The sequence below is a fragment of the Mercurialis annua genome, linkage group LG6 (genome assembly GCF_937616625.2).
Source record: "Mercurialis annua linkage group LG6, ddMerAnnu1.2, whole genome shotgun sequence".
Classification (NCBI taxonomy): domain Eukaryota; kingdom Viridiplantae; phylum Streptophyta; class Magnoliopsida; order Malpighiales; family Euphorbiaceae; genus Mercurialis; species Mercurialis annua.
The window spans coordinates 662,158-682,438 of NC_065575.1; the positions used below are offsets into that span (position 1 = coordinate 662,158).

General features: G+C 34.7%; 1 protein-coding gene across 1 annotated transcript; it reads left to right on the forward strand.

The window, feature by feature from the left end:
• The first annotated feature begins 2,819 nt into the window (after positions 1-2,819).
• On the forward strand, positions 2,820-19,966 carry LOC126686517 (DExH-box ATP-dependent RNA helicase DExH11). The gene is made up of 23 exons (XM_050380592.2): positions 2,820-3,090; positions 3,358-3,615; positions 3,751-4,011; positions 4,131-4,199; positions 4,312-4,390; positions 7,640-7,878; positions 7,987-8,094; positions 8,966-9,067; positions 9,196-9,396; positions 9,546-9,656; positions 10,396-10,463; positions 10,667-11,039; positions 11,741-11,896; positions 12,010-12,120; positions 12,353-12,406; positions 14,107-14,364; positions 15,235-15,344; positions 15,831-15,984; positions 16,723-17,173; positions 17,956-18,170; positions 18,290-18,528; positions 19,294-19,420; positions 19,508-19,966. Exons 1-23 carry the CDS (start codon positions 2,950-2,952, stop codon positions 19,718-19,720), a joined length of 4,098 nt encoding a protein of 1,365 aa, XP_050236549.1. The 5' UTR covers positions 2,820-2,949; the 3' UTR covers positions 19,721-19,966.
• The last annotated feature ends 315 nt before the right edge of the window (positions 19,967-20,281 follow it).

The window sequence follows — 20,281 nt, forward strand, 5'->3', positions numbered from 1 at the left end:
TTTTTTCCATTTGAATTATTAGCACCCAATTGCTGTTTGTTGTGATAATTCAAATTCAGTTGAAAGTCTTTTGAACTTATTTTTTTCAGTTGGAACTGATGTATTGATTTTGAAAAATCTAGGAGAATAGTTGACTGAAATGAAGGAGACTAATATTGAAAACAATAATTAATTCAGCATTTGAATTATTATTTTTATTAATTTATTTGCTAAATTTTTAGAAACTTGTATCACTGGCTTCTAACTGAATTAGTCTTAAATGGAATGCTGATCATACAAAATTGGATCTCAAAGTGCCTTAGTTAGCTTTTCAATATATGAAATTTAGTCTCAAATACTTCATTAAAATATTTTATTGTGTAAAATTTGATTTCAATCTGATTTTTATAGATAAAATTGTACACATGAAAATCAACTAATGCATTCAATTGACAGTTAAAACATCTTTTTAAGTTTTGTTACAATATGAAAATAGCTTTTGGTGGGGGGGGGGGGGGGGGGGGGCTCCAATTTTTGTTCTTGATGCACTTACAAAATGATTCAAGTTATTAAATGTTGCATTTTAAGTCTCAAAAGTAAAAACAAAGACAAATTTCAGCGATTAATAAAATCTCATTAAACACGTAATAATAACACACAAATGCTTGCAACCATTAAAAATCAACAATAATTATTTTGGGAATGTTTCATATAAATTTGAAGTAGTTTGAAATAAATTTAACAACACCGATATTGCGGATTCAGTGGGCGTAAACCGAAATTTGAGAATTAATTTTCAAGAGGCACAGAAACGGATTTTCCTTCCGTCAAAAATCCTAATAATTGACCACATGATAATAATAGTCGTTTTTATGATAAATGGTCACTATGACTCAAACTCAATAGAATTGGATATTTTTTAGTGTTGTTTAAGGTGGAAATATATTTGTATATGGATAGTGTTTAAGAGATATGCCTTTTGTGTATCTTTACCATGTATCAATAATTCAATATCATTTAAGTTACGTATTATTTATATATCATGTATTTTAAAATTTTAAAATTTAATATGCTCTATTTTTTTGAAAAATATATTTATGGTACTAATGAGATGTATAATATTTGATAGGTTTTTGAGTAGAAAAGAATAAATAAAATGTTGCTTAATTCACTCGATTTTGATCAAATTATTGAGTTGCATAACCTAAACACTAATCCTAATTAATTAGTTGTAACTGTGCATGATATTTAAGATGGAATCTGGTATGATACTTATGAGATCAATGAGAATGATATTTAAAATCAACTAACATGGCGGCTTCAGGTGGTATTGCTCGAAATAATGAAAGGGTTTGGATGTTTAGCTATAGCAGATTCATCGGCAACTGCTCGGTTTTGCAAGCTGAACTTTGGGGAGCTCTCGATGGTCTCGATATAGCTTGGCGGCATGGTTACAAGAAGATTATTTTAGAAATAGACAGCAAGTTAGCTGTGGAGGCTCTCCTGAGAACTGACAACAGTATCAATGCAAACACAAACATCATCAGTGCTATCAAAAACATCTTGGATAGAAACTGGAGTGTTTGTATCAGACACACGTACAGAGAAGGCAATCGTTGCGCTGATTGGATGGCGAATCTTGGTTTTTCTCATAACTTGGGGTTGGTTACGCATGATGGAATTCATGCTGCTGTTGCTAATCTGATTATGGAGGATGCCATTGGTGTGTCGCTCCCTAGAATGTGCAGAAATCCTTAGTTTGTTTTTGGCTCTGGCTTCTCTTTATATCCAAAAAAAATGATGTCTTATAACGTATTAATTTAATCTCATAAATGGAAATCACCATTACATATTGCCTAGGGATGACAATGGGGAGGGGATTCCCCGTTCCCCGTGGGGACCCGCCTCTAATGGGGCGTGGAATCCCCACCAATTACCCCCATGGGTACGGGTATGAGGAAAAATCATTCTCCAACCACGGGGATGGGGAGGGGACGGGGAATATAGTCCCCACCCCATGGGGATCCCCATCCACGTTCCCATGGAGACCCGATTTATATTTATACATATTTATATTATATCATAAATTTTAGTATGTTATTTATAATTTTAAATAATTTAACTTAATTTTTTTATTAGTTTCTATTTAGTTATAAATATATAATATTATAAAAGATAATAGTATTTTCTATAATTTGTTTTTTTAAAATATCTTATAAAAATAATAAAATTATTTATAAATTATATTTAATTGTATGAGGAACGAAGATCTCCATAGGAATGGGGAATCCATGGGAATGAGAACGGGGATGATTTTATCCCCATTAATTAAATGGGGACGGAGATGGGAATTCCCCATAGACGCGGGGATGGGGATGGGGATGGTTTCCCCGTCTCCATCCCGCCCCATTGTCATCCCTAATATTGCCGCTAGAAGCCTAGAAGCAAAACTCTGCATGAAATATAGAACAAATTAATTTGAACTTGACAGTTGTTATCAAACACTACTTAATAAAAGAAATGTCTAAAATCTCAGTTTGAAAAAGAAGTTGGGTGCCAGTGAGGCCTAGGTCAAGTGGTTAAGGCGCTCCAGTGCATTCCTGAGATCTCGGTTTCGAGTCTCAGTAGGGCCAGTGTTTAAGGCCGCATTAAAATGGAAATTTAACTACTAACCACTAACAACTAACGTAATTAGATTCTACCACAGTCAAAAAAAAAAAGAAGTTGGGTTAAAAATATTTTTTTAAAATAAATTTAATCTAAGACGTTTATGTTGTATATAGTGTCATTCAAATTACTAATTTAAATAGGAAAAAAAAAGGTTCAGGTGCTAAAGGAGTAAATTTAGAAAAGTTAAGACACCACTATTAATCGCTTTCGGGGTACTCCTCCTTCTTCCACAGTACAGTCGCTCAATTTCGGAACCCGCGAAAATCCAATGCAATCAAAATCTAGAAAATAACAGTCTAAATGGATCGAATACAAGCAACCAACGAGCTCGGTTTCCGGGTCGGGTTTTCCGGTCACAGTGGTCACCTGAGAGTGGAGCCTATCTATACAGTGGAAAACGAGAGTAAAAATCCAGTCAAATCACTTCCCGATTTTATTCTTGTATGTATTAATAATTAGTTGCTTCCAATTTTATTTCGACATTGCATTTTTATCGGTTATTATATTGGTTAGTAATTGTGAATTTTTTTGTAGTTTGTAATTCAAAGGTTTCTTGTTGATTATTATTATGCAATGCAGTTTAGTTCAACTGAAGTCTGTTTTAGTTAATTCAAAATTATGAAATTGTAAAAATGAATTGGAATTAGTTGATTATTATGTAGTAGTTTTTGTTCAGTTACTTATGGTCTTTAAATTAATTGATTTCAGCCTCCTGCCTTTCCTAGGGAGACACCTGAATCTATAAAGGGCTACATAGAAGAGGAATATCTACTTCCGAGATTGGACTCCGATGAATTTTCGGTAGAAAAAGCTGGAAGGCAGTGGGATTTTGACTGGTTTCAGAAGGTTAAAGTGCTGCCCGACCCTTCGTTGCCACGTTCTGTTATTGTTCCAACATGGGAGTTACCTTTTAGGCGGGACAAGTCAGCGTCTGAACAAGGAATTTGGGAGCCAAAATCAGTTCAGGTATGAGCCTTTTGCAAAATGTATGTTTTCTCATTCTGTGGAACTTAGATTCTTAGATATAGATTCCATTGGCATGCTCTGCTCATATGAGTGATTTTAACTTCTGCTAAGGACCGGTCTTTTATATTGTTTTAGGTGGATGTGTCAGAATTAAGTGTTGGAGCTCAAGAATATAGTCCTGCACCACGCGTTACTGGACCTTCTAAGGATTTTGTCAAAGGAAGCATCAATAACCGTCCTTTTCGTCCAGGAGGTTTAGAAGATTCTAAATCTTCAGAGAGAAATCTTCCTGCTGGAGCCACAAATGGTGAATGGGTGCGTGAATTGATCAACGGGGGTCCAGCTCAGAAAATGCCTCCAAGCCTCAAGAAAGGTTTAGACCTTGGTGATCTTAAGGTGGCCGACTTGATATATATTCAAACTAATTTACTAACAATCATATGTTTTAATTTTGATAATATTCATAGTTGATTTGATTAAATTTCTCTTACACTAACTTTTATTTTCTTGTAAAGGCGCATCCATCCTCATGGAATGTTTATAAGGACCAGAGTCCATCCGATACCACATCAAAGAAAAAGTTGGTCTGTTCAACCCAGTTTTACTTACATAACTCCTTCAATCATACGAGTTTCTACAGTTGTTCAAATATCTTTTTATCAAGAATAAATGACATATGAATGGTGTATTTTGCAGAATGAGTTGTCTGTACAGTTTGATGATTTGTTCAAGAAGGCCTGGGAGGAGGATATTGCTTCAGAATACGAGGGAGATGGTATGTATCTCTTGCATGCAGCGACGGACCCACGTTTGGGCCAAGGGGGTCATTGGACCCCCCTGAAACTAAAAGAAAAAAACTTAGAGATACGGGCTCTTTTGATAATTAACCAAAATTCTTTTATTTTATTTTGCCTACATGTCATTTACTTTAATGGTAGTAATTTTAACCCATCATTTACCTCCTTTATCCTTTTTCCACATTATTGTTTTTGTTCTTCAATTTATAAGTCAAATATTAAAAAATTATATACTTATAACTTTTTCAAATGTTTGCATAATTTATCTACATTAATTAATATCAAAGATCAACATATTTCTTAAATATCCTATAAGAAAGCTACCATTGAAATTGATATTAAAAATTTATTTTATGATTACGATCTAATATAATAAGCTTTTCATATAATTTAAGATAAAGTTTATAGATTTTATTTATTAATAGGTTCATGTTAACCGCATTAAATAAATTTTCTTAAAGAATAATTGTGGTTTTGAAAACATTAATTTATTATATTTTTGTTTGATTATTATAAAAATAGTTAAGAGTATATTATAAAAGATGTATTATTATGATATATTTATATTAATTTATTTTATAAATAAAATAAAATGCAATATAATATAATATAATAAAATTTTATATTTATTATATTTATTATTTATTATTTTTTTATTTGGACCCCCCTAAAATAAAAGTCTGCGTTCGTCACTGCTTGCATGTCTACATTCTTTAAGAGAGTCACGTGTAAAAGTTGCAGTTTTTATAAACAGATAATTATAAAGGAGCTTAACCCAATTTACCCTTCTTTTAATTTGGGTATGAAATCACTTAATTGCAATAAAATGTCAATGTGCCAATCACCCCATCCGTTATGAAAATTTTCAAACATTGTCTAGAATGCTGAATGATGCAGGCTTCTTGTTGAACTAAGAGGCCAGGTAGTCAAATTGACAACATGCTGTCGAGTTAATTTTTTTTCTGCATAAATCTACAACAATTTCAAATGCATCATTTCCGAAAATTTCAATTTAGCAGCTGAAAAAAAATACAGTAACTATAATAACTCTTGGAACTTGGAAGACAAGTTTGAGGTTTAGGAGTTATGCTTTATGCATCATGGAGATGATTAGAACAATCTTAAATTTCTTTTGATGCTGAAGAAAAAAAAGAACCTTTTCGTATTGACTGGTATTTATATTGAGTACATATTGTTTTCAAACCTGCATTGATATAATCTTGATTTTTCATGTATAGCTGGAAATAAGAACACTTGTTGATAGCTGTTAGATTCCATCTTAAAACCAATTGGTGTTAAGTGGAGGTGCCCAACCAATATATAAACACATGTCCACTCACACACACAACCAATGTGGGATTTCCCACTCTAACATGGTATCAAAGCCTTGTCCATCACACAATTTGAGTTTGGCCCGGCCCACGTGAGATTTACGTGGGGGGACTTTGTTGCTCGGCTCATACACGCTATGCGTGAGGGGGAGTGTTAAAGTGGGAAATCCCACATTGATTGTGTGTGTGAATGGACAAGGCTTTGATACCATGTTAGATTCCATCTTAAAACCAATTGGTGTTAAGTGGAGGTGCCCAACCAATATATAAACACATGTCCACTCACACACACAACCAATGTGGGATTTCCCACTTTAACACTCCCCCTCACGCGTAGCGTGTACGGGCCGAGCAACAAAGTCCCCCCTCACGTAAATCTCACGTGGGCCGGGCCAAACTCAAATTGTGTGAATGGACAAGGCTCCGATACCATGTTAGATTCCATCTTAAAACCAATTGGTGTTAAGTGGAGGTGCCCAACCAATATATAAACACATGTCCACTCACACACACAACCAATGTGGGATTTCCCACTTTAACACTCCCCCTCACGCGTAGCGTGTACGGGCCAAGCAACAAAGTCCCCCCTCACGTAAATCTCACGTGGGCCGGGCCAAACTCAAATTGTGTGAATGGACAAGGCTTTGATACCATGTTAGATTCCATCTTAAAACCAATTGGTGTTAAGTGGAGGTGCCCAACCAATATATAAACACATGTCCACTCACACACACAACCAATGTGGGATTTCCCACTTTAACACTCCCCCTCACGCGTAGCGTGTACGGGCCGAGCAACAAAGTCCCCCCTCACGTAAATCTCACGTGGGCCGGGCCAAACTCAAATTGTGTGAATGGACAAGGCTCTGATACCATGTTAGATTCCATCTTAAAACCAATTGGTGTTAAGTGGAGGTGCCCAACCAATATATAAACACATGTCCACTCACACACACAACCAATGTGGGATTTCCCACTTTAACACTCCCCCTCACGCGTAGCGTGTACGGGCCGAGCAACAAAGTCCCCCCTCACGTAAAGTGGGAAATCCCACATTGGTTGTGTGTGTGAGTGGACATGTGTTTATATATTGGTTGGGCACCTCCACTTAACACCAATTGGTTTTAAGATGGAATCTAACATGGTATCAAAGCCTTGTCCATTCACACACACAATCAATGTGGGATTTCCCACTTTAACACTCCCCCTCACGCATAGCGTGTATGAGCCGAGCAACAAAGTCCCCCCACGTAAATCTCACGTGGGCCGGGCCAAACTCAAATTGTGTGATGGACAAGGCTTTGATACCATGTTAGATTCCATCTTAAAACCAATTGGTGTTAAGTGGAGGTGCCCAACCAATATATAAACACATGTCCATTCACACACACAATCAATGTGGGATTTCCCACTTTAACAATAGCTATTACACTGCCTAATTGAATGCAATATATTGAAATGCATTTTCATTTTTTTCATTTGTGATTTTCCAACTCTTACCATCTTTTATAAATTTTTGCATGCATTTGCATATGTCATTAGGAAAGAATGCGATTAAACTTTGTTCCTTGTGCTTGTGCTCATTGTCAAAGAAAACTGAAATTCACAATTTTTTTAATAAGCATAGGGCCTTTTCTTGGATCCTATTGTACCAACTTGAGCTTTTTGTTTGAGCAGTTCTTGTACAAGGCATAAGAGCCTGTTTTTAGTCTAGACTCTAGAGTTTGAATCCTAGGAGGCCCCACCACTCACCAGAACCTCTTTTCCTTGCAATATTAATTAGCTCAAGGTAGGTGATATACTTATCTTGGCGCTAAGTATTCTACCCTGAACTCTCTTGACTTTAGATTCTTCTTTTCTTCTGCTAAATTGATTAATCTTGATGCTGCTTCTAAAGGTCTTTTGTCAAAGGACGAGTCTCCAAATACAGATTCCGATCCACTTTCAGAAGCTCATTTGTCAAAAGATCAGCCTCTAAAATCTCAATCTGAAGAGAGCAAGATTGATGTGCAAAGAATTATGTCCAACACTGAATTGTCTGTGTTGGATGAGATTTTGTCTGTGGAATCAGGTGGAGTGACATCAAAATCTGATGGAACTGGTGGCGATGGTGACCACGAGGGGAAGGATAAAAAAGTATCATCTTTGGCCTTCAGTAGTATTTGAATGAAATTATGTTCTCTGTAAAGAGTTGCTCAGTTTCTTCCGATAATGCTTTGGTTTAAATTCTTGATTTACTGACAGGCCTGGGCTATTAGGGGCAATAGTGAATGGATTGTAGAACACTTCTCTCAACTTGTTCCTGACATGGCACTTAATTTCCCTTTTGAGTTGGATGCTTTTCAAAAAGAGGTAAAATAATTCCTATTTTATCTGCAAAGTAGATATTGGTCTTATCCCTTTACATTTGAATTAAATCAATCAACTTAAGAGGTTAAGATGGAAAAAGTACACGCTTGACAAATACTGATGTAGAACTTCCTTCTCAATTCTTTTGGATAACTTTTTATAAAAGTAACCTAATAGGTAAGTTGCGTATGGATTTCAAATTCCCCTTTGATCTTTTCTTTTAACAACTCACTGCACTTATTTCGACGATCTTTATTTCTCTTGGAACTGCTCCAAAATCAAATAAAGAATTATTATTGAAAAAAATCTGCCACTATCATGTTGTATGATTTTCTTTTTTAATTTCATATAATCTCCTCAACAAACTTTGTTTTGTTTTTGTTAATGAGATTTAATTTGGAATCATCATTGTAAGATGCATTCAGTTATCATATTGAAATGATTTTTAGAATATGGTGCAGATGTTATTTATACATATCATGCATAAGCTTCCTAATATGTCTATCAATATGTCTATCACTCTCATTTGTGAAAATATTATTTTAAATAAAATTCTGTATAAAATATAATGAAAGTAAAAGCTACAATGTATAGACAAATAACAAAAAAGCAAATATAAAATTTCAATTAAACCTGTTTATTTGGGGATCATTTGACTTGAGCACCAGAAGTTTGAAAATGGCTTCATTAAGCCCACAAGCCAACAGAATCTTTACTTTACCTTTTAATCCAACGGCTAATATTCACATTGTGGTGACTATGGCCCATATTGTCTGGAAGAGTAACTTACAGAAATTCATATGTTTGCTGCTTACCTAAGCAGCATGTTTTCTGCTCCTTATTGTTCAATCTTTTTATTTAATGGTAATTGCAGGCTATTTATTATTTGGAAAAAGGAGATTCTGTTTTCGTTGCAGCTCATACTTCAGCTGGGAAGACAGTTGTGGCAGAGTATGCTTTTGCTTTGGCATCAAAAGTATGATCTTCGAATCTAGTACTTGGACTAAGATTAGATGGTTTCTTTAAAACTCAATATTTCTTGATAATTATTTTGGTATTCTTGCAGTTCTATAGAACAGTAATTGAATCTTGTGTTTCATGCAGCACTGCACCAGAGCTGTCTATACTGCTCCCATTAAAACTATTAGCAACCAAAAGTATCGGGATTTGAGTGCGAAATTTGATGTTGGCCTTCTCACTGGGGATGTGAGCTTGAGACCTGAGGCTTCTTGTCTTATCATGACCACTGAAATATTGAGGTCAATGCTTTACCGAGGTGCTGATATTATAAGAGACATTGAATGGGTAAACACAGTCGTTTTCTGTACTTTTCTCCTCAATAGCAATGTTGCTATATTTCTCTGTATCAAAGTTTCTCATTATTATACCTTTTCCATTTTATACTTTGACGGAGATCAACTAAACTTGTAATTTATTTTGGCTGTCTGAGATAGGTCATCTTTGATGAAGTTCATTATGTCAATGATGCTGAAAGAGGAGTTGTTTGGGAAGAAGTTATAATCATGCTTCCAAGGCATGTAAATATTGTTCTTCTTTCAGCCACGGTAGGTGCATCTTCTTTATCTATGTATTTCTGCATGCCGCGATTGGCGTTCTTCACTATTCATAATAGCGATGGTGACTGATAAATCAGTGACTTAAATAGAAGTCGAAATTGTCGCACATGTTTTTCAATCTTTTATTTACTGCTTCTTCTTCGGCTTCAAATCATTAAATGAGCTTAATTTACAACAATAATATTTGCCACCACTGTGCTTGTTGTTTTTTTTGTTCAATGGTGTTTTTAATTTTATACGCTGAATAGTAGCAAGATGTACTAAATACATCAAGTTGTTTTCAGTTCCTTAATTCCACTTATCAAACTCTTAAAGGCTCTGCCGGCTGCAGAACTTGTTCATTCTCAGTTATACTAACTCAACGCAATGAATTAACAAATCAATGGAAATAAAAGGAAAATGTTAATTTGGATCACGAGAAGCCTGTATTCCCGTGCCTGCAAATTAGAATCACGAGGAAGTGATGTCTAATAAAGGAATATGTTTTCATTGTGACCTTGTTTGCTTTGTCTTGTGAATGAGTGAATCCTATGTGCTCTACAGAAAGTTAACGATTTCGATCACAGTTCTTACATTTCAATGAATTGTTTACTGTACTGTATGATTATGCATATCCTGGAAAGTTGCAACTCTCATGGCAGGACTACATAGTCTTTTAGTTATATGTCTTTCTTCTGCCTTTCTCTTTGAGCTGAAGAATTTGTGATGTGTGCAATGCTTCTTCCAGGTACCCAACACAGTTGAATTTGCAGATTGGATTGGTCGAACAAAACAAAAGAAAATTCAAGTTACGGGGTTAGTTACAAACCTCTTTCTGTTTACAAAATTATTTGACACATTAGAAATTCTTAGGGGACATGATTTTTCTGAAATTATTAACTTTCAATTGTTTATTTGCTTTTACTTTCGGGTCTTTCAAGTATAAAAGCATAAAAGGAAGAGTATTGTGATATCTTTTTGATCTCATGCTGATGCCAATTTCTGTTTTACTGGATCAGAACAACAAAAAGACCGGTCCCATTGGAGCATTGCCTTTTCTATTCTGGAGAACTTTACAAAATTTGTGAAAATGAAACTCTTATACTACAGGGACTGAAAGCTGCCAAAGATGCACACAAGAAAAAGACTACAAGTGCACTTGGCAGTGGGTCTTTAGCAATAAGGGATGGAGCTCAAGGTCAAAAACGTGAATTTCTTAATCGTAACAAACAGAATAAGCATTCTGGTTCTCAGAACCCTGGGAGTTCCTCTGGGACTGTTTATGGGAATCAAAACAATGGAAGTGGCCAAAATAACTGGGGATCAAGGAGGTCAGAGGCTTCCTTATGGTTGCAGCTTATTAACAATCTCTCAAATAAATCTCTTTTGCCCGTAAGTGATATTTTAATAAATTTAAATCATCAATTGCAAATTATTTATTTATCTAGAACTTCATGGTCATATTTTTTTGACACTGACGTCTTTTTTACACTTGTTGTCTTGAATGATAAAGAGAAAAATAGAACTTCTGGATATTCTGACTTCTTTTCATTTCGATTTCTTTTTTACATTTTTTTTCCAATTGGAAGTTTGATAATAAGATTTTTGGTAAATTGTTTTGGAAGCTGAACTGTTGGGAATTTTATTTGTACCTATTATCAAACTTGGAATCATTTTTTATTGTTATTTGTGGAAGACTTAGTATCCAATATGGTCATTAGAAATTTTGTACTGTTTGAAGAATTAGGATAGCATGCTGCTGTATTATAATTGAAAAGAAATAATACAAAAAGAGTTTGATATGTTTATTTTCCTTCTTTATCTTCCTTGAATAATGAAGATAAGTTTTTTTTCTAACATTGTGCATTTTCTTCTTAATGCTTATGACAATTAAAAGTCTCAAACGAAACAGCACATTTTGTATTTTTTAATGTTTGAAGGTCTCAAATCAAACCACAAATTGTATATTTTTGAATGCTGTTTATAGCATCAAAGATCTATGCTATTTATGTATCTAGAGGAATATATAAAAGGTGGCATGGGATGTTCTGCCCTAGTTGTGGTCTAAGGAGTCCTGTCCTTTGTGCCTGCAGGTTGTCATATTTTGTTTCTCAAAGAATCGGTGTGACAAATCAGCTGATAATATGCCAGGGACTGATCTCACTAGCAATTCTGAGAAAAGTGAGATCCGTGTATTTTGTGATAAAGCCTTTTCTCGACTGAAGGGATCTGATCGGAATTTGCCTCAGGTATGGAGCTAGCAATTGTACTATATTGATTTAATTGTACTTAGAGGCATGATTCGAACCTGCATAGAGACACTTCAACAGATTTACAGTGACATATACTTATTTTTGTGCAGATTGTCAGAGTCCAAAGTCTTCTTAGAAGAGGGATTGGTGTACATCATGCAGGATTACTTCCAATTATTAAGGAAGTTGTTGAAATGCTTTTCTGCCGTGGTGTCATTAAAGTAATGTTTGGTCATTGGGTTGACATCTTTTATTATAATATTTTCACATATTTTTGGACTATGTTTTTGTTTTTTGATGCTTGTATGAGGTTAAAGAACTAATGAAATTGATTTTTTCTTTTTGGTTAATGTTTATGCAAAGTGCAAGAGATTTGGATGTTTTAATGTTGCTTTTCATGCAGTCAATGGTTTTCAGGACATAAAAGTAATTTTTCGTCCGTGTCTGTTTCAGGTATTGTTTTCAACAGAGACATTTGCTATGGGGGTTAACGCCCCAGCTAGAACGGTAAGCTATAATTAATTAATGTCGATGTCCACTGCTACTATAAAAATCTTAAACTTGTGTGCTTGTTTCTTTTTATTCTTCTGTGTCTTATTTGTACGTGTACTTTTTTTTATTTCTTTTCTACATAGAGATTCTTCTTTTCTGAAATGAAACTACTTCTTTCTTTGTTCCTCCTTTTTGGTTTTTCCTCTGGCAGTAAGTATGAATCTTTAAGTGGCTTATAAAGAATGAGATTTATATCTGCTTAAGTGGTAGTGTTTGCCAGATTGAGGCAGTTGGTTTAGACCAATGAAAATTGGCATTGATCATCATAATGAATGCATGCTCGATATGACTGTTTACCTCTTAGCTTTTTATATTGGTAGTATTGTTGGCACTGAGTTGCCTGTCACATTTCCTGCCAGTTTTGGAAGGGGTGCAGAACCTTTGTGTTGATTGGAGGCCCTAATAATAAACTTTTCTTGTTTAGTGAGATTGGAGAGTTGCAAATGGCATTATTATATTTTTGTAACTCCGGAGCATCAAACTTTATGATCCTCAACTGATTGTTGAACTGATGAAGAATTAAGTTATGTTTTTATCCAAAGATGGAGCCCTAGTCCAATTTGTATCCCTAAATGTTCAAAATTATTCTTCCTGTTTACTAGCAGTAAACATTTAAAAGTAATTTCTTTATGGTAGTGTTTTGGCATAATTTTATTTTTCTTGGGGTTAAGTAATTTTTGTTTTTCAATTTTTGGTTTTAGTTTCGTAAAGTTTGCTACATTTAAAGTTCTTTATAAGTCGAAGAATAATGATATGAAATTATCCCCTTCCTCAGTTACGGCCTGCATTCATGGCCTTGTTACAGGCAATTCCTCTAGAAATCAAAGTCAATGCGTAGGTTATAATTGACAAAGTTCCTCCCATATTTTGAAGCTCGAAAAAAACATAAGAGCTCAATGGAACAAACTAGATTTTCTCCGAGCTAAGGCACTCAAAACTTTGAAAGAAATACTGATTCAACTTTTTATTCCTTCTTGAATGCTAAGTACAACTAGTTACAGATACGGAACTTTAACCACCCATTATAGGAAGAAACTACTTCTTGCATGCTTAGCTGGACATTTTAAAATACAATAAATAACTGAACAATGAGTAGCTGAGTTTAAGCATCCAAAACTAACTGCCAGGTTACTAAGTCATTCTCTTCTTGCTCCCTTTTTGTGTACTGCTTGTAGACGTGCTTGATAGCTGAAACCATTATGTCTATATCTACATGAATTGCTTCCGGGTTAGAATGTTTATTTAACTCCTGTTGGTTCTTAAGACTCTCTAAGATTATGATTACGATCTAGACAACGGCTACTCTTATCAAGAGGGACATAAAATGTTACATACAGATCCAAATTAAGTTATAGAATTTCAGTTTTACTAACCAGTGACAACGAGGTAAACTGTATAGCTCTGAAGTACTATGTTGCACGGAAATGGAAAAGGCTGAAATGAGAAATACTAAAATGCGAAATGACAGAAATTACAATTTTTTTATAAGAATATATTATAAATGTAAAATTTGGAGTTTTAGAAGTGTTTCTGGGAACGGAAACGAAACGCCATAATCACAGGATTTGACAAGTTTTCTTATAACATTGCTGAAGCAGTTTATTCCCAAGCTAGGTTATAGTGTATGGTTCTTAATTGCCCGACATATTTTGCAGGTTGTATTTGATACATTGAGGAAATTTGATGGAAAGGAATTTCGACAGTTGCTTCCTGGAGAATATACTCAAATGGCAGGTCGTGCTGGTAGAAGAGGTCTTGATAAAATTGGTACAGTGGTTGTGATGTGCCGTGATGATATCCCTGATGAAAGGGATCTGAAACTTGTTATTGTTGGAAGTGCTACCAGGCTTGAATCTCAGTTTCGATTGACTTATATTATGATCTTACATCTCCTCCGTGTGGAAGAACTAAAGGTAATGATTCTAATATCTATTAAACTGCTTTTTGCCGTTGCTTGAATTTGGAAAATGCTGTATATTTAAATTCTTTTGATCTGTGTGGAATGCAGTAATATTCTAAAACGTGTTTGCCTGTTATCAAATAGAAATACATGCAAGATTAAGCCGCTCCACTCGAAGCATGTAATGTTACATGTACTTTTTCCTTGCAATACATGTGCATTTGTGCATTGACACAGTTTTGAAATAAGTTTAATAGGTGCCTTTATTTTATTATACTGACCTAATTGATTATTTTCTTGAAATGAAGTTTAAACAGGGGCTTTTATTTGACTGTACTAACTTAATTGATTCTTTTCTATAAGTATGAAATGAACATATGGGCGTGCACAATCCTCACTGAAGGTGGATGAATGATAAACATGTCCACTTAATCCTTTTCTTAATCAAGACAAGACCAGTGGAGAATTTGAACTGCAGAAATTAAACCCCCTCTCAGGTCAAAATGTCATGCTAAGCTTTCTGTAGAGCATGTTTGCTTTTACATGGGAGTCAGGATTTCCAAAGCATTGTGATGCATTTGACTTTGACTTTTTTGCCCATCCAATCGAGGGGAAAAATTAGCAATTCTAACTGGAATTTCACCTTGACATTCATTCATATGAAATAACGTAAGATTGATGCTCAGAATGTACTCCCAAAAAGGTGTTACATTAACTTCTTCGCAGTCAAAAGTATTTGTGTCTGCATGTAGCATTACTTTGTAGAACTAGGAAAATCGAGTGTATTTTGCTCTTGCTTTTCTCTTAATCTCATCATGATTCTGGCTTTTTGTATGAATTTCATTGGTTTAGAGTGATTTTTAATCAAATTTTATAATTACAGGTGGAGGACATGCTCAAAAGAAGTTTTGCTGAGTTCCATGCTCAAAAGAAACTTCCTGAAACACAACTACTTCTAAAAAAGCTTAAGCAGCAGCCTGCCAAAGCAATTGAGTAAGTATATTAGTGATAAACTTCCTGGCTTCAATTGCCAATGCAGATTTTTTGTTTTACGACTTTATGATGCTGGCGTGTGCCTCGATCCAGCTTTACCTAATACCTGTTTGTATAAATGCTTCTATAGTCAGTTTGTTTGTCTTGTATCTTTGCATCTCATATGGTTCTCTGGTTGGCTATAAAATATTATGCAATCATATGAATGCATACCTGTGGGTCATTTAAGTTATGAATGTAGCAATGCCTAAATAAGCAATGTAGGTGGCATCTCAACTACCTCAAGCACATTGATAAACCAGTATCTCAAATTTGTTGCAGCTTCTGATATTTATTTCTCTCCTCCTACTTCATATTAAATATTATGTATTTTACTACTATTTTCTTTCCTTTAATTAGTCTCATAAAATGTGAGACTGAAGCACTTATTCAGCTTCTGCTTATTGTTTCCTGCACTATTCATCTAAGATGGCTTATTGATTGTAGATGTATAAAAGGCGAACCAGCAATTGAAGAATATTATGATACATTCTTGGAAGCTGAAAAATACAGTAATCAGATATCAGAGGCGGTTATGCCATCCTCTGCAGCCCAACAATTTCTTACACTTGGAAGAGTGGTGGTTGTAAAGTCACAGTCAGTGAGTGCCTATGTCGTGGTTGTTGCATGTTTGATAAATCATTATCTGTATGTGCTGAAGTTTTGATGCCCTGCTGTCTTTGATGAAATGTCCATTTAATAAAGTTTCCCAATCAATTATCTGCGGAGTGTTTTCTGACTTGTTTGGATGAATTATGTGATATTTTCAGTTTGCAGAATAGTTAAAATAGCAGTAATGAGCATTTGAATCAAAGTGGTTTGGACTAAAATTATAAAGAGAATGGAGCTCAATCTTGACATTAAGTCGAAAAAGACCTGGAAACAAGAACAATAATGATGAAGATGGACATAAATTTTCAAGTACTTTTTAGTATCTTTAGTACTTTTTAGTATCTTTTGGTTGAAATTTATATACTAGAGAATATTATGATGAAACTCTTAACACAACCTTGTTATACGACATGTCCATTCATATGTTCGACCGATGCATAATCTTAAATTTTGTGATGTATGAATGGCAGCATTTTGTGGGAATTTTAATCTTGAGATTTTTGGCGGTAGTGAACTATATACTAGAGAATATTATGATGAAACTCTTAACACAACCTTGTTATACGACATGTCCATTCATATGTTCGACCGATGCATAATCTTAAATTTTGTGATGTATGAATGGCAGCATTTTGTGGGAATTTTAATCTTGAGATTTTTGGCGGTAGTGAATTATGGGTTTCTTGACAGTAGATATAGTTGCTAATCTTATGATATTTACTTGCAGGCACAGGATCACTTACTTGGAGTAGTTCTAAAAGGACCATCTGCAAGTATGAAGCAGTACATTGTTTTGGTTCTGAAACCTAATTTTCCAACATCAGTGCAGATATCCAATGCGCAAGAGAAAAAGAGTGGCGATAACTCACAAACTTATTTGCTTTTGCCAAAATCAAAACGTGGTGGAGAAGAATACTTTTATGCTCCAGCTTCTCGCAAAGGATCAGGTGCTGTCAACATAAATTTACCATATCAAGGCACTGCAGCTGGCATCAATTATGAAGTTAGAGGAATGGATAATACAGAATTCTTATTCATATGCACTGCAAAATTAAAAATCGACCAGGTTGGGCTTCTTGAGGATGTTAGTAATATAGCTTTCTCTAAGACAGTTCAACAGTTGTCAGAACTCAAATCTGATGGAAATAAGTATCCTCCTGCCTTAGACCCATTGAAAGGTAGGGAAATATTTTTTGATGAAGATAATCTCTCTAATTTCTTGAAAATAGAAGTTTGTAACTTGTGAAATCTGACAGACATGCGACATGGCCTTTACACATACCTTGCATTTGAGTCCTTTATTGGCAATTAGCACAAAATATGCTGTAGCAATCTTGTCTATTAGCAGTTATAATCTCTGTTTTGTCTTGGGAACTTGTATTATTGAATGGAAGTGAGGAAAGTCCACTATTCAGTCAATCCTGTCAATAGTTTGCTAATCAAGTGACCTTTTTTTATACCTCTTCTATGCTCTAATGTCCTCATCCAGCAAAAGGTTGCCTCAAGATATTTACTATAAGGTTTTCTGCCTTGCCGTAGTTGTATTCATTATAGTAATTGTGGATTTCTTCAAACTAATTTTTAATCCTTTCCAGCTTAAATGTTTTTTTTCTCATCAATTTTATTGAATAGCAAGGATTTGCTACATTTTCTGACAGTTGATGCATTGTTAAATAATTTTACTGTAAAATAAGTCGTGCGGCTGTTATTTTTTCTTTCATTTCCTGTGGGTTACGATTATGTCATTGTTGTAAGTGAAACCATGGTTTTCTATTTATGTATTCCATTGAGGCATAATGTTTTCATGCATGGTTAATGTCATCCTAAGCATAAGGCAATTATCTGTCATTTTAAAATAAAAAAACCAAGTTCATTGTTAATCAATTAATTCCTAGTTCTACATTTGTTATGATGGCAACTTTTTCACACTTGAAGTTCTTTGTTGCTATTTCTGTTTCAGATCTGAAGATGAGAGATGTGAATCTTGTAGAAGCTTACAAGAAATGGACTAGCTTGTTGCAAAAGATGGCGATGAACAAGTGTCATGGTTGTTTAAAACTGGAGGAGCACCTGAAATTGGCAAAAGAAATAAAGATGCATAAAGATGAAATTAGTGACTTAGCATTTCAAATGTCGGATGAAGCACTCCAACAGATGCCACAGTTTCAGGGCAGGGTATGTTTTATGTGGGCAACTTTCTTGCTTTGCTCTCTATTTAAGCTCGATTTTCTAGTTTTATTATATGTAGGACTTCGTAAAACACCCTCATGAAGATTTGAGAGTGTTCATTGCAGATAGATGTTCTGAAGGAAATTGGTTGTATAGATGCTGACCTCGTCGTTCAAATTAAAGGACGTGTTGCTTGTGAGATGAACTCAGGGGAGGAGTTGATATGCACAGAATGTTTATTTGAGAATCAACTTGATGACCTAGAACCAGAAGAAGCTGTGGCAGTGATGTCTGCCTTTGTCTTTCAACAGAGGAATGCTTCTGAGCCTTCTCTGACTCCCAATCTGTCCAGAGCTAAGAAAAGGTGATTCCCCTTTCTGCACAGCTAGAAGCTCTTGTTTTTTACTTGATTTTTGCTATGAATTTTAAAGAAAAGATGTTTTTTTACGTAAGTTAGAAAACTCCTTGCGTTTAATTTTAATAGATCCATCCTTGAGGAATCCCAAGAGTTGCCTACCCAGGGGCTCTTTTAGGGTTTCACTAGACCTATTAATGGATTTAGGCTTGGACACCCCGTTCTCTTTGAGCCTGAACATTAAAAAAGAAAGAAGTGAATAGATTTTGGCAGATTCATGTGATTTTTCTAAGGGTAGTTTAACCCGGCTCTAGTTATAAATTACATGAAAATCATGAACTTTTTATAGTCAGTCCAGGCCGAGCTCAGGCTTAGCCATTCTGTGTAGCTCTAGGATTCATCTCAGTGTGAGGTTCTAAAGAAGCAAAATTTGCTAATGTTCAAAGTTTAACTTCAAACATTTTTTAAGTAACTTAGAATATTAGTTGCAATAACTGCTGACGAATACCCAGAAACGTGGACACCTTATGTATGAAATGGCATATCTACCAAACTTTTATTTTATGGTCTTTTTGGAGACACTAAGGGCAGATGAACCCAAATGTTTAACGTATATAAGACTGGAACTTCTCTACTGTCCATTATGGTGCCCATATATCGTGCCCATATATTAGAGTCTGCCTTTGCAATTTAGCATTTGCTATGTTTTTCATTTCTCTATTTCTGTCTTATCTCTATTCACTCTATCTTATTTTAGCTTATCTTTCAATTTAGATTGTACGACACTGCTATAAAACTCGGAGAGCTTCAAGCCAAAAACAACTTACAGATAAACCCCGAGGAGTACGCAAAGGAGAATTTGAAGTTCGGTCTGGTGGAAGTTGTTTATGAATGGGCAAAGGTTTATTTTACCAAGACACTGAAATTTAAGCTGTCTCGACTTTCTTGAATGTCCCGTAATCGTTTTTCTATTATTATCTTATTACAGGGAACTCCGTTTGCTGATATCTGTGAGCTTACTGATGTTCCTGAAGGCTTGATTGTGCGGACGATTGTCAGATTAGACGAGACATGTCGAGAATTTAGAAATGCTGCTTCGATAATGGGTAATTCTGCTCTCCATAAGAAAATGGAAGCTGCTTCCAATGCAATAAAACGCGACATTGTTTTTGCAGCCAGCTTGTATATTACAGGAGTATGATGATATTACTATTATATCAGAGCTCAAGTAAAAGGACTTACAAATGTAAATTAGTTAATTTTCATTGTCTTTAGATATGCGTTTGGTTTCAGGTTCATTTCTCTAATTAAAAGTGTAGATATAGACTAATTGTCATTGGCAAAAATATTTTTGCAGAAGCCAAAAACAATTGGTCAGAACTCCATTAAAAAGTGTCTTCTGTTTTAAGTATTTTATATCAAATATATGTTTTGCATTGTTTTGTTATCCTTAACGGTTGGTATTTTAGGGATTCAGATTAAATCAAATCTAAATGAACTGAATTTGTAATCCTTTCTTTTCAAAATCAGATTAAACATGTTTTATAAATTGTTTAAATCAAATCAAATTCATTCATTTTGGTTCTATTAGGTTTTTAGTTCTGTTTACATCAAGAGTGAACTAGACTCTTTTTACTTTTATAGTTCAGTTGGATGTTTTATAATTTCAAAAAATGAACAGATGAGAATAGAAAGTAATACTAATACTTTGTTTTCATTGATTTATATAAATAAGAGGATTTTCAGTTGAATAAACATTCCT

Excerpts from the sequence above, each read along its gene's own strand:
- LOC126686517 (XM_050380592.2), top strand. The coding sequence starts at position 2,950 with ATGGATCGAATACAAGCAACCAACGAGCTCGGTTTCCGGGTCGGGTTT. Across the intron at positions 8,095-8,965 it reads TGGATGCTTTTCAAAAAGAG|GCTATTTATTATTTGGAAAA; the intron begins GTAAAATAATTC and ends TGGTAATTGCAG. Across the intron at positions 11,040-11,740 it reads CAAATAAATCTCTTTTGCCC|GTTGTCATATTTTGTTTCTC; the intron begins GTAAGTGATATT and ends TTGTGCCTGCAG.